We start from the raw sequence: 13,688 nt of genomic DNA, 5'->3' as shown, positions 1-13,688 counted from the left end.
GTGGTTCACATTACGCCCCGGACAATCCTTCACCATGTACTGCTGCCTCATCCCAGCTGAGAAGTGGTCTGTGACTCTGCAGCTCACTTCATACACACCTGTGTAGGCAATGAAGAGAGTTTTTAGTAAGAACTATGCAACATCGTAACAATGAAGAGAGTTTTTAGTAAGAACTTCTTACTAAAAACTCTCTTCATTGGAACTATGCAACATCGTAACAATGAAGAGAGTTTGTAGTAAGAACTATGCAACATCGTAACAATGAAGAGAGTTTGTAGTAAGAACTATGCAACATTGTAACAATGAAGAGAGTTTGTAGTAAGAACTATGCAACATCGTAACAATGAAGAGAGTTTGTAGTAAGAACTATGCAACATCGTAACAATGAAGAGTTTGTAGTAAGAACTATGCAACATCGTAACAATGAAGAGAGTTTGTAGTAAGAACTATGCAACATCGCAACAATGAAGAGAGTTTGTAGTAAGAAGTATGCAACATCGTAACAATGAAGAGAGTTTTTAGTAAGAACTATGCAACATCGTAACAATGCGTGGAGTTTGTGGTTGGCTCACTCATTCAAATGTTAAAGGTAGGGATGCACCGATATAATTTTTTTTGGCCGACACCAATATTATTAACATTGCTGTTATGGCCAATAACCAATATCTACAGATGTCGATATGACCTGTATAAAAACACATTTCTATGATAATCAAATTTTGTACATCGTGAAAAACACATGTAAACACTGTGAATTAGGAAAAGTAATGCATTTCTTTATTTCCAAAACATTTGGAAAAGCCCATCAAGCATAGATTTACCGCATTGTTTCCTCTCAATGTGAACATTTTGGCTGGCGGACTGATGCAGAATCCCGATATGATTAGAGCTGGGTATTGGTTAAAATTTCAAGAATCGATTCGATTCCGATTCACAAGGTTGCGAATCGATTAATTTCGATTCGATTCGATTCGATTCCGATTCCGATTCGATCAATTTCAATATGTTTCAAAATGTTTTTTGAGCTGTACCCTGAATTACATGTCCAGTTATGTAACATAGGGGTTCCCAACCAGCCAAGTAGATACATGGGGAAAAAAAGTTGCAGACCTGTTGTCAATTTTAATGGTTTTAGTTACACATATATTTACTCACCAGGTGGTGACAAAGGGTAAATAACAGCCTTTTCATCTGTCAATAAAGACACTTTCACAATTATGCACAGTGATTTGATTTCAGCCTATATAATTTCTAAAAGTAGATATTATTGATCAAACATTTCCATTCATGTAGCCTACAGTATTTATGTTTTTGTTTCAACTACAAACATAAATAAACGTCAACTTGAAACTATGCTTCAACTACCACACACAGCATAATATTTTAGCCTGTTTATTAAAAAAAATAAAAAATAAATTTAATTCGATCTCTGGACATATGAATCGATAATCGAGGATTAAAATAAAAATCGATTAAAAATCGGAGAATCGATTTTTTGAACCCAGATATGATTACTGATACATTGTGCATCCCTAGTTAAAGGGGAGCTTACTGAATTACTTGAGATAGGCAACTGAGACTAATGACATGTCCCATACAACATTCTATCAAATTATACATGTTGAACTTGACTATCCATCCCATGTCAATGATTTCATAGGACTGTATTTTTCTCATAACTCATAACTCATCAACACATAAAACAGGAGAAACCTGTATTATGAGTTTTAGGCAAACGTCTACATTTGAAGAAATAAACGGATGGTCATTTATGGTGGAATTCCCCTTTAACCTGTATCACTAACAGTCTTGGCAGACATTTCCTGCACCAGTTTAGATTGTGGCTGTATATGTTTGCCGCTGTGAAGTGCTGGATGGAGGTTGTTACACATCATGGGAAACACACTCAAGAGAATGTCAGCATGTTTGCAAAGAACATATTTTAAATTGATTCTTGGTTTGGCAGAGATACAATAAAAAAAAAACAGACGTGACAGACCCAGAGAATGTGTGTGAAAGACAAAAGTATGCAATGTTTGGATAGCAGCAGCGGGTGTGTGTGTGTGTGTGTGTGTGTGTGTGTGTGTGTGTGTGTGTGTGTGTGTGTGTGTGTGTGTGTGTGTGTGTGTGTGTGTGTGTGTGTGTGTGTGTGTGTGTGTGTGTGTGTGTGTGTGTGTGTGTGTGTGTGTGTGCGTGCATGTGTGTGTAGAGAGCCATGTAACTGACCAGCAGTGTGTGGCTTCATGAGAACTGCAGCAGTGGTGTGTGGGAACAGGCTGATGGTGTCACGGGTCATACCCTGCCTCTGGAAGGTGTTGCCCTCGAAATAAACACCATGGATGTCCACCTCTGTACCTAGCCCAAAGGTGTACCACACAACTCTGTCCCCGGCACATACCGTCAGTCCAGGAAGGTTCCCATACATGAGCCCATTCACCGCTAAAATTAAGGGGATTAAAAAAAATATATATATATATATATATATATATATATATATATATATATATATATATATATATATATATATATATATATATATATATATATTTTTTATATATATATATATATATATATATATAAGAGATACAAAAAAGCAGTTATGAAGGAAATGCCAGTAACTGCACTCAGATATGACAGTGCTTTGCAAGCTGCAGTCAGTATAAATATAATATTTAAAATTAAATACAGACAATGAGGCAACTAAATACACACGCACACGTGCACACGCGCACACACACACACACACACACACACACACACACACACACACACACACACACACACACACACACACACACACACACAGTGATTACCATGCATCTTATTGCTCTCCTCAAAGTCTTCATCTGCAGGGTCCGTCTCATTGCTGCCAAACACGTTGATATTCTCCATCAAATACCAGCTCAAGTTCTCATCCATGACAGAAAACAGAAGGAACAACTCCTTATCCACGTCCCTCTGTTAAATAGCACACACAGACAGTCAAGATCAATGCATGTTATCAATACCAAAGGAAATGGAACATGTAATACATTGTTCAGATCTGCTTCACACATTCTAGAATTCCCTCAACACACAGAGGGACATGCAATGCAATCCTTCAAAAGAAGTTAAAACACACATTGACAATGCTTGTCATTCTTAATAACAGCAGATTCTGAATGATTCCCTGTGAGTGAGTGAGCAGAATTGAATGTGAAGTGTCTGTCTGTCTGTCTGTCTGTCTGTCTGTCTGTCTGTCTGTCTGTCTGTCTGTCTGTCTGTCTGTCTGTGAGTGAGTGAGCAGAATTGAATGTGAAGTGTCTGTCTGTCTGTCTGTGAGTGAGTGAGTGAGTGAGTGAGTGAGTGAGTGAGTGAGTGAGTGAGTGAGTGAGTGAGTGAGTGAGTGAGCAGAATTGTGTTAAGCCCCACAGCTATGAGCCGGATTTTTTAATAAGTTAAGTAGGGCCGAGTAAATGGGCAAAAATGGCAAATTAGTGGCCAAAATGACTCAGACAGGTTCAGCACCATGGGGAGCTCCAGAGTGGAGCAGCACAGGTGAGCTGAGTTGTAATGAGTGAAGTGTGACTATGAAAACCTTCTGGAGGAGAGAGAGGCTGCATGCCAACTCTGTGAACGAGGCCTGACAGTGAGGCCATTTACACCTGGCACTAACATTGTGATTGCGATCTGATCGGTCAAACCACCTCCGGAGGTGGTCAGGGACGCATTGTGACCACATTGAACACAAGTGTAAATGCAATGTGTCCTCTCAATCCGCATACAGGAACTGTATGCGGATTGAGAGGACACCCGTTTTGGGTGATCAGATTGCAATCAGATTGCAATCTGATCACCCAAAACGCATGCTAACGCCAGGTGTAACAGGCTAATGTTGTCAAGCACTATCCGATTGCAATCTGATCACAGAAAACTCATGTTAGTGCCAGGTGTGAATGTCACACAGGGGCGGGTATTCCGCTAGTAGTTAAGAGATCAAAACTACACTGGCTTGATGTTTACAGTGAGTTGGTACCGGTAAGTAAGTAAAATACAGTACAACTGATAACAATATGTGAAAATCGCTATCAATATGAAAAACCAATATGAAAAACCAATATGAAGCTGATAATGGAATTGTAAATAGCTTACAAATGTACATTTGCATGTCTGGACACATTACTGTAAGCATGTACTTCATTTTGTGTTCATGATAATGTGAGTAATAATGTGTGCATCTGTCAGTGTCTGCTTATCAAACATGTGTTTTGTGTTCCCCTCAACATCTCAATATGTTATTTTGCTACACGTACTTGCTGCATCATCTTCAGTACTTTGTGTTCCACTCTTAGCAATCTTATCTGCAGTGACCCAATTTCCCAACAGTGATCATTACAGTTCCGTCTCACCTAATCTAATCAAATAGCCTATTGGTGCCTTCCTGTAGTGAATTTTGTTTTCTTGTTACAGTATGTGTGCACAGAGGAAATCCGTTAAAATGCTGTGTATTTTGTCTTTTTCTGCCTCCTCCCTGAAACAATGAGAAAGGCAGACATTGATGAAGTCAAATAAAAAGAGAGAGAAAGTGTGTTCATACAGCACCTGGGTTCCGTTCTCCCCCAGCCTGCCTTTCTTGCACACCAGCAGGGGTCCCACCAATCCAGAGTTGGTGTCCTGGATGGGCTCACTGGCGGAGTAGTACAGGTAAGGGATACAGGGAGTGTCTGAGGCAGAGGGACCTTCCAGCACCTGCCACTCATAAATGAAGGTCTCCCCTGGACCCACCTGGGAGCCAGGCTTGTCAACACCTGTCACACACAAAGCACTACAATTACCAGATCTGCTGCTTCTGTCTGTACAGTCATCTTTTCATGCACATGACAGTGTTTCCCCTACCATTCTACAGGCCTGGCGGGCCCACCAGGCCAGAACAAAAATGGCAAAAATAAATAAATAACAACAACAACAACAAAAAATAATAATAATAATAAATAAAAAATAATTCCTGCTCCCCCCAAAATTTCAATAAACCTTCATAGCATATTATTACAATACGAGAATACTGGTGTTGACAGTAATAGAAGATGCCGAATCATTCAAAACAATAAGCATTTTGCTTTTAGGAGCATCGTGCCAGCGTGCGGCGCTGTTCCAAAACGTGTCAACGTGTGTCGTTGCCTGGGAAACGTATGGGAAACATCCCCTAATACAACTGTTCGCATCGCATCCCATAATAGTATGATGATACTTGGGATGCCATTGCGAACATAGATGCAAACAGGTTAGCTAAGAGTTTAGCGTCACCAGCGACGGCCCCCACCGTTGCGGGCGAGGTACGTTTCTAAATCCCTCCAGGCCTGAAAGATTTTCTAGGGGAAACACTGCATGAAATAAGATTCAAAAGGATCTTGGCATTTCCTATCACTATGCTTGGGTCCATTTTTAACTTTTCAATGGATAGTTAGTTCAAAACAGACCATGGAGGGCTGGGTTCAAAAAATCGATTCTCCGATTTTTAATCGATTTTTATTTTAATCCTCGATTATCGATTCATATGTCCAGAGATCGATTTTTTTTTTTTTTTTTTTTTTTTTTTTTTAATAAACAGGCTAAAATATTATGCTGTGTGTGGTAGTTGAAACATAGTTTCAAGTTGACATTTATGTTTGTAGTTGAAACAAAAACATAAATACTGTAGGCTACATGAATGGAAATGTTTGATCATTAATATCTACTTTTAGAAATTATATAGGCTGAAATCAAATCACTGTGCATAATTGTGAAAGTGTCTTTATTGACAGATGAAAAGGCTGTTATTTACCCTTTGTCACCACCTGGTGAGTAAATATATGTGTAACTAAAACCATTAAAATTGACAACAGGTCTGCAACTTTTTTTTCCCATGTATCTACTTGGCGCAAAAAAAGTTGGGAACCCCTGTGTTACATAACTGGACAGTCATGTAATTCAGGGTACAGCTTGGTATCACTAACCAAATCGATATTGAAATTAATCGAATCGGAATCGAATCGAATCGAAATTAATCGATTTGCAACCTTGTGAATCGGTATCGAATCGATTCCTGAAATTTGAACCAATACCCAGCTCTAATTAAACTGCTAGGCCAACCAGAGTGGAAGGATTTGATCATGCAAAGAACAGTGATTCAGAGCACCAGCTAGCAAAAAGACTACCTAGATAGAACCGCTATGCTACCAAGAAAGCCCAGTCAATGGGCACATCCTCATTTGCATTCAGCTACTGTTAAAGGTATACTATGCAACTATTTCAATAAAAAGCATTATATACAAAGGTTTCCCCTTAAAAACATCACTTCTCACTTCCGGTTGAGCATGGAGCGGTAGGAGACGCGAGCAAGGTGGCTCTGCAAACAATTGCTATTTTTGACATTCTTTCTTGTTCTGGTGAACAACACTCACGCTCAACCTGAGTATTAAAACGTTGGTTAACACAACGCATCGTTTGTGTCCGACTATGGGTCCTAAAAAACCACCGAAAGTCAAGCCGACTGACGGTCCCCACCAGGCTGGCGCGGAGGAAGCTAGTAGTGGCCTGCTAACTGAGCGTTCAATCGAGACCACGCTCAACCAAACCAGCACTGATGAAGCCGTACATTCACCACTTCCCACTGACCTAGAGAATCTGCGTGCGGCGATCCACAAAGACACCGTCTCTACAGTTTCTACTCTGCTGGACACCACCATAACCCCGATTAACAACACCCTGGAATCCATCAAGGCAACCATCCATGATCAAAACCAGCGTATTACCGAAATGGAAGCCTCACTCTCCGGCCACAGTGACCAGCTCGTTCATCTCGAGTCCTGTTACAAAGCATTGCAATTGCAAAATGATAAACTCGTAGACAAAGTGGATGAACTGGAAAACAGTGCTCGCCGCTCTAACGTGAGGGTTGTGGGAATCCCGGAAAAGTTGGAAGGACCAGACCCTGTGAAATTTATGGTCACTCTGTTTACCGAGGTGTTTGGTGCTGAATCCTTCACCCCCCCACTCTCATTGGACAGGGCGCACAGGCTGGGCAGAGCGACCGAGGACGGAGGGAGTAACAGAGGACCAAGAGCCTTTATCGTTCGATTCCATCATTACCAGCACAAAGAGTGGGTCATGACAAAAAGACGCCAAGGCATGGCTTTCCGAGGCCATACGTTTCTGCTCTTCCCCGACCTCAGCGCAAGCCTTGCAAAAAGACGCGCAGCCTTCAACGATGTTAAAGCCAGCCTCTATAAGAAGAATATTCGTTTCAGCCTGCTACATCCCGCTCGACTCCGAGTATTCTTGGATAACAAGGTTTATCTCTTTGATACCCCTGTTGAGGCCCAGGCTTTTTACACTGGCCACTGGGGTGAGTGATCTATAAATAGCCTACATACTAACATCATACACCAGAAGCGGAGGAGACGATGTACCTGTATGACTGATAGCCTACATCTCTAATGTGAGATTTGAAGTGAACTGAGCTAGGTATCGAACAAGCACTAAGACCCCCCCCCCCGTTTTGAGAATAGAATAGTGCTACTTAAAAAAAAAACGTGTAAACTATTATTTTGACTTTTCATTAATGCAGAATTGCAATTGTATTTTTCTCCCTTTTTTTACACCACGCATGCAGCCAATGGGCACAACAAACCAGCTATATCTTCATATAGATATATATATTAAAAGAAAAAAAAAAGACTACAAGGAATTTTATTTTATTTTTTATAGAGCTGATGTTCCGACCTATCACTGATTTTTCTTTCTCTAGGTGGATTAATTGCTGATCGATGTGTCACCTGTGTTATGCTACTGCTTATTGCCATGTGTGGTATTCTTCTTTTCTTTTTTCTTTTTTTACACTACAGGCTGTCAACTGACTTTAGTGCTTTTTTTTTTTGTATGTGGTTTTGAGGGAAGAAAAACGAAAAGATGATAAACCTTCTAATGCAATTATACTTTGGTCAGTGTACAATTTTGTTATATAATAGCTCACCAACTAGCTCACAAAGGTATATCAATGGGTATTTGACTTTATGAAAGAATTGCCATATTTTTACTTTTATTGAGCCACCTTCCCTGTCGAAGAGAGGAGATGCACCGGTGGTTTAGGCCTATTGCCTATTACCCGCAGTTCCCCATTTTTTTCTGGGTGAACATAGGACCCCCCCCCCTTTTTTGTTGTTGTTGTTGTTTTGTTTTGTTTTGTTTGTTTTTGGAGTCGCTGTGTGTTTTATGTCCTCTTATGTTTTGTGTTTTTTTTTTTTTTTTTTTCTGTTTTATCTGGGAAAGGTCAATGTTTCTTTTTCTATATTATTGGGTTCTGCCCTTGGTACTTTTTTTTCTGCAACACTTCACGTATGCTGTCAGCCCCTGTAATGATAGCTTAAATTATGACATCTACATTTAATTATTCTAGCAGTGGGAGGGACAATTCAGTCAGATTGATTTCATGGAATGTCAAGTCAATGAACGGCCCAATCAAACGTTCTAGGATCTTTGCCCATTTAAAAAACCTAAAAGCAGACCTCATGTTCCTTCAAGAGACTCATTTAAAGAAAGCTGATCAGATTAGATTACACAAACCTTGGGTAAACCAGGTATTTCATTCCAACTTTAATGTAAGAGCACGAGGTGTTGCAATACTGGTGAACAAAAAAACTCAGTTTACATCATCTAATATTATTGCTGATCCAAATGGAAGATACTTAATCGTGACAGGCACCTTATTCCAAACCCCAGTGCTTTTGGTCAATGTATACGCTCCCAACTGGGATGATGTTGAATTTATGAACAAGACTCTTGCATCTCTCCCAAACCTGGACACACATCAGCTTATCTTTGGTGGTGATATGAATTGTGTTGTGAATCCATGTTTAGACCGTTCTGCCTCAGGATCCTCAACACTTTCTAAAATGTCCAGGTCTTTAACATCTTTTATGAGTGAGAATGGGTGTGTGGACCCGTGGAGACTAAGGAACCCCTTATCAAAAGCATTTTCTTTCTTTTCACATGTGCATCATTCCTTTTCTCGAATAGACTATTTCTTTATTGACAGAGCTCTTTTTGAGTCTGTTCATTCAGTTGAGTATCTGTCTATTGTAATTTCAGACCATGCACCCTTACAGATGGATATTTATTTTACTTTAAATAGAAAAGATCGCCCTCTCTGGAAATTTGACGCCTTACTACTTTCTGACAAGGATTTCTGTGAAAAAATCTCTAATTCTATTGATTCCTTCATACTTACCAATAGAGCTGAATCAGTGTCTCACTCACTGCTATGGGAGACCTTGAAAGTTGTTCTGCGTGGTGAAATTATTTCCCATGTATCCCATCTGAATAGAACGCAGAAAAAACGACTACAAGATCTTACTAACAATATTCTTCAGCTTGATTCTGAATATGCCATAAATCCTTCTCCCGGACTATATAAAAAGAGACTAGATTTACAAGCTGAATTCAACTTTTTATCCACAAAGAAAGCAGAACATCTGTTGCAACATTCCCAGGCTCAATCATATGAATATGGAGACAAGAACAGTCGGCTATTGGCACACCAGCTCAAACGCCAAGCAGCCTCTCGACTGATACCTCAGATAAGGGACAGTTCTAACAATCTGGTCTCCAAACCTCAAGACGTTAATAAAGTCTTCGAGTCTTTTTATTCTTCCCTCTACAAATCTGAGCCTCCTGCCAATAGAAGGTGTATGGACAATTTCTTAAATGGCTTGGAATTCCCATCTATTGAACTCGAGCTGGCTAACGAGCTGGATAAGCCATTAGATATTGATGAGATCATGGAGGCTATCAAAGCTATGCAAAGTAGTAAGGCGCCAGGTCCAGATGGGTATGGAACAGGGTTTTATAAGAAGTTCTGTGGTAAGCTTGCTCCACTTATCATGGAAATGTTTAATGAGTCCTTGCGAAATGGGTTGCTGCCACTTACACTCACCCAAGCATCAATCTCCCTCTTACTTAAAAAAGATAAAGATCCTACAGAATGTGGGTCATTTCGCCCAATCTCATTAATTAATACTGAGGCCAAAATCCTTGCTAAGGTGATGGCCAGACGTCTTGAAAATACTCTTCCTCAGATTATTTCTGAGGACCAAACTGGCTTCATTAAAGGTCGCCATTCATTTTCTAATATTAGAAGACTATTAAACATTATCCATACTTCAGACCCTTCTCTGCCTCCAGAGGTTGTTATATCACTGGATGCAGAGAAGGCGTTTGACCGCATAGAATGGGAATACTTGTTCACTGTCTTGCGGAAATTCGGGATCGGTGACACATTTATTTCATGGGTCAGGCTGCTCTATTCTGCCCCCTTAGCTAGTGTTACCACTAACTCGATGCATTCTCCCTATTTTCCACTCTCCAGAGGGACACGCCAGGGTTGTCCCCTGTCCGCATTATTGTTCGCCGTTGCGGCCGAACCCCTTTCGATAGCGCTCAAGTCCTCCCACCGTTTTCATGGTATCACCCGCTATGGAGTCGAACACAGGGTTGCTCTTTACGCTGATGACCTTCTGCTTTTTTTGACGGACCCTGTTGCCTCCATCCCTCACGTTGAGTGTATTCTGAGAGAGTTTGGCTCTTTCTCAGGCTATAAGCTGAACTTTCATAAGAGCGAATGTTTTCCAATAAACAACTCGGCCTTACAAATCAAACAAGCCTCAATCCCCTTTCGTTTGTCACCATCTGGTTTCAAGTATTTAGGCATAAAGATTACCCGCACTCTAACTTCTCTTGTCAAAGCTAACTTTTCCCCTTTGATCGCTAACATGAAAGCAGACTTTCAGCGTTGGAGCAGCTTGCCCCTCTCGCTCGCAGGAAAAGTACAATGTGTCAAGATGAACATTCTGCCCAAATTTCTGTATGTTTTTCAATGTCTCCCTCTTTTTTTACCTAAGTCATTTTTTCGCACAGTCGACCAGGCAATTTCCACTTTCATATGGGGAGGAAAAATCCCTAGAATTAGCAAAACCATTTTACAAAGACCTAGGACGACTGGTGGTGTTGCACTCCCGAACTTCATGCATTATTATTGGTCTGCAAATATCCAAAAACTTATTTTTTGGCTCAAATCCCCTGAAACTAACTGGTGTGATTTAGAAGCACAATCATGTCGCTCTTCTTGTTTGGCAGCTTTGGTATACTCTTCTCTCCCCCTCTCTCCCTCTCGGTACTCTTCAAATCCTGTTGTTCTGTCTACTTTAAAGATCTGGATACAATTTCGCCGGCACTTCAAACTCTGCTCAGCATCTGTCTTAGGGCCTATTAATAACAACCATTTATTTATTCCTTCTACTTTGGACTCAACTTTTAGACGCTGGGACAGACTGGGCGTAAATTGTTTCAAAGATCTATATGATGACACTTTTTCCAGTTTTAACTCTTTATGCCTTAAATTTGATCTACCACGCTCAAATCAGTTTCATTACTATCAGATCCACCATTTTGTACGTTCTCAGTTTGACTCATTTCCTCGACCCCCCAAAGAATTATCGTGGGAGAAGCTCTTTGATCTGTCCCCAAACCAAAAGGGGTCGATCTCTGATATCTATCAAATTACAATGGGCCTGACTAAAGACAATGTTGCTAAGACAAGATCCAAATGGGAGAGAGAATTGGGGCTGGAGCTGTCAGAGGTTTGGTGGGATAGAGCACTAAGCAGAGTCAATTCCTCTTCCTCCTGCGCTCGACTTAGTCTAATACAACTAAAGGTGGTTCATAGAGTGCATTTCAGCAAAGCAAGACTTGCTGAGATTTACCCTGACTCTGACTCTAGTTGTGACCGCTGTGGTAATCCACAAGCCGACCTTTCTCATATGTTTTGGTCCTGCCCAAGGCTCGAACCCTTTTGGTCTTTAATATTTGACACATTGTCAACAGTCCTGAATACTACTGTGCGGCCCTGCCCTTTGTTGGCTATTTTTGGAGTGTCAGCTGAGCTCCTCCCTCTTAATTCGAATGAGACTGACATGGTTGCTTTCGCCACACTTTTAGCCAGACGGAGAATACTATTAGCTTGGAAACTACCTAGAGCACCCCCTTTCTCCACCTGGCTAAAAGACATGATCTCCTTTCTCAGATTAGAAAAGATGAAGTTTGCACTCAGAGGGGTCAATGAGACATTCAAAAAAAAGTGGCAGCCCTTCATTTCTTTCTTTAACAGTCTCTCTGTTCTTCCTGCTGACTAACTATTTATATTGTTGTTGTTGCTGAACCCGAACCAGAATATTGTTTTTGAGTGTGTGTGACTGTGTGTGTGTTTTCTGTTTTGTATTATTAGTTATGTATCTAATAGATGTATTTCTTTCTTTTTACTTTTTCATTTGTCAGTTTATGTTATGCTTATTCTGCTTGTTGTTAAAAAATGTTTAAAAGAAAAAAAATAACAAAAAAGGTGACCTGTACAGATTTCGAACCTCTGTGCATATGCATGTACCTCACCAATAAAAATTGTTTAAAAAAAAAAAAAAAAACATCACTTCTGACCCATACAATACTGTGGCAGTGTGTTTATGTGGAGGGACGTTAATTGCCCCCTGCCTGATTTTGGCACCGTTTACATTTGTTTGGCTATCTCAGGACGTATTTAGGCATATACATTGTGTGTAGAGGTACAGGGTGTAAGGTCTTGAATACATGATACTGTAAATCAGATTGAATAAAATTTGACTCATTAGACATAATATGGTACAAAACCATTTGATTTGTATAGGGATGTGGATTTGGTGTGTAACTAGAATTTGTGGCAGTAGGCCAAAGCAATCGAACAAAACTGTAATACACTAGATACATAATGTAAATGAAAAATATGGGCGGCAGGTTGTGCAGCGATATAGTGAAGGACATAGCTGGCGAGAGGAATTTGTAGAATGTGGAATCTATATGAAACTAGCTGCTTTGGTATTAGAACGATTTGGTTTTCATGAAGGGTTTATAAAAACTATACAGGCTCTATACAATAGACCAACAGCTAGGATCAAGGTAAATGGGAGCATCTCAAAGTCTATCACGCTAGAACGTGGTTGCCGTCAAGGGTGCGCGGCTAGTCCCCTGCTCTTCGCGATTTTCTTGGAACCGCTGAGCCAATGGATTAAACAAAATGAAAACATACAGGGTATAAACATGGAGGGGGGAGTACAGAAAATAGCATTGTTTGCAGATGATGTATTAATATATCTGTCTCAGCCGAATAAATCTATCCCAGCACTTATGTCGACCTTAGCAGATTATGGTATGCTATCAGGCTACAAGGTAAATGTACAAAAAACACAGGTTATCTTATTTAATTATAGGCCAGACCAAGCCATTAGAGAAAGATATGATATTAACTGGGAGTTGAAATCAATGAGATATCTGGGAATCAATTTGCCACAAGATCTAGGTCAACTAAAATCTGTTAACTATGACCCTCTGCTTGGTCAAATTAAAAATGATATTAGGAGATGGAATCTTATTCCATTTATGGGCATTAATGCCAGAGCAGAAGCGATTAAGATGAACATACTTCCGAGGCTACTTTATTTATTTCAGACGTTACCTGTGGAAGTAACCGACAGGGAATTCATAGAATGGGACAAAATGATTTCACGATATATCTGGCAAGGGAAGAGACCGAGAATCAGGTATAGGACACTGCAGTTACCTAAGAATAAGGGAGGGTTAGCTTTACCGTG

General features: G+C 40.3%; 1 protein-coding gene across 1 annotated transcript in view; it reads right to left on the bottom strand.

Annotated features, from left to right (window-relative positions):
- Window positions 1-13,688, bottom strand: part of LOC310799050 (ferroxidase HEPHL1-like) — a gene marked incomplete at its 5' end in the record, with an annotated part of 84,100 nt that overhangs the window by 26,320 nt on the left and 44,092 nt on the right. The window contains 4 exons of the mRNA XM_083661618.1: window positions 1-98; window positions 2,227-2,439; window positions 2,814-2,958; window positions 4,582-4,787. The exon at window positions 1-98 is cut by the window's left edge and continues 125 nt beyond it. Coding sequence (XP_083517744.1) covers window positions 1-98; window positions 2,227-2,439; window positions 2,814-2,958; window positions 4,582-4,787 — 662 coding nt within the window. The remainder of the gene's footprint in view (window positions 99-2,226; window positions 2,440-2,813; window positions 2,959-4,581; window positions 4,788-13,688) is intronic.

The sequence above is a fragment of the Poromitra crassiceps genome, assembly GCF_964638095.1.
Source record: "Poromitra crassiceps genome assembly, chromosome: 27".
Classification (NCBI taxonomy): domain Eukaryota; kingdom Metazoa; phylum Chordata; class Actinopteri; order Beryciformes; family Melamphaidae; genus Poromitra; species Poromitra crassiceps.
The sequence above is the reverse complement of the archived record's forward strand: the minus strand, read 5'-3'. Positions and strand labels throughout refer to the sequence as shown.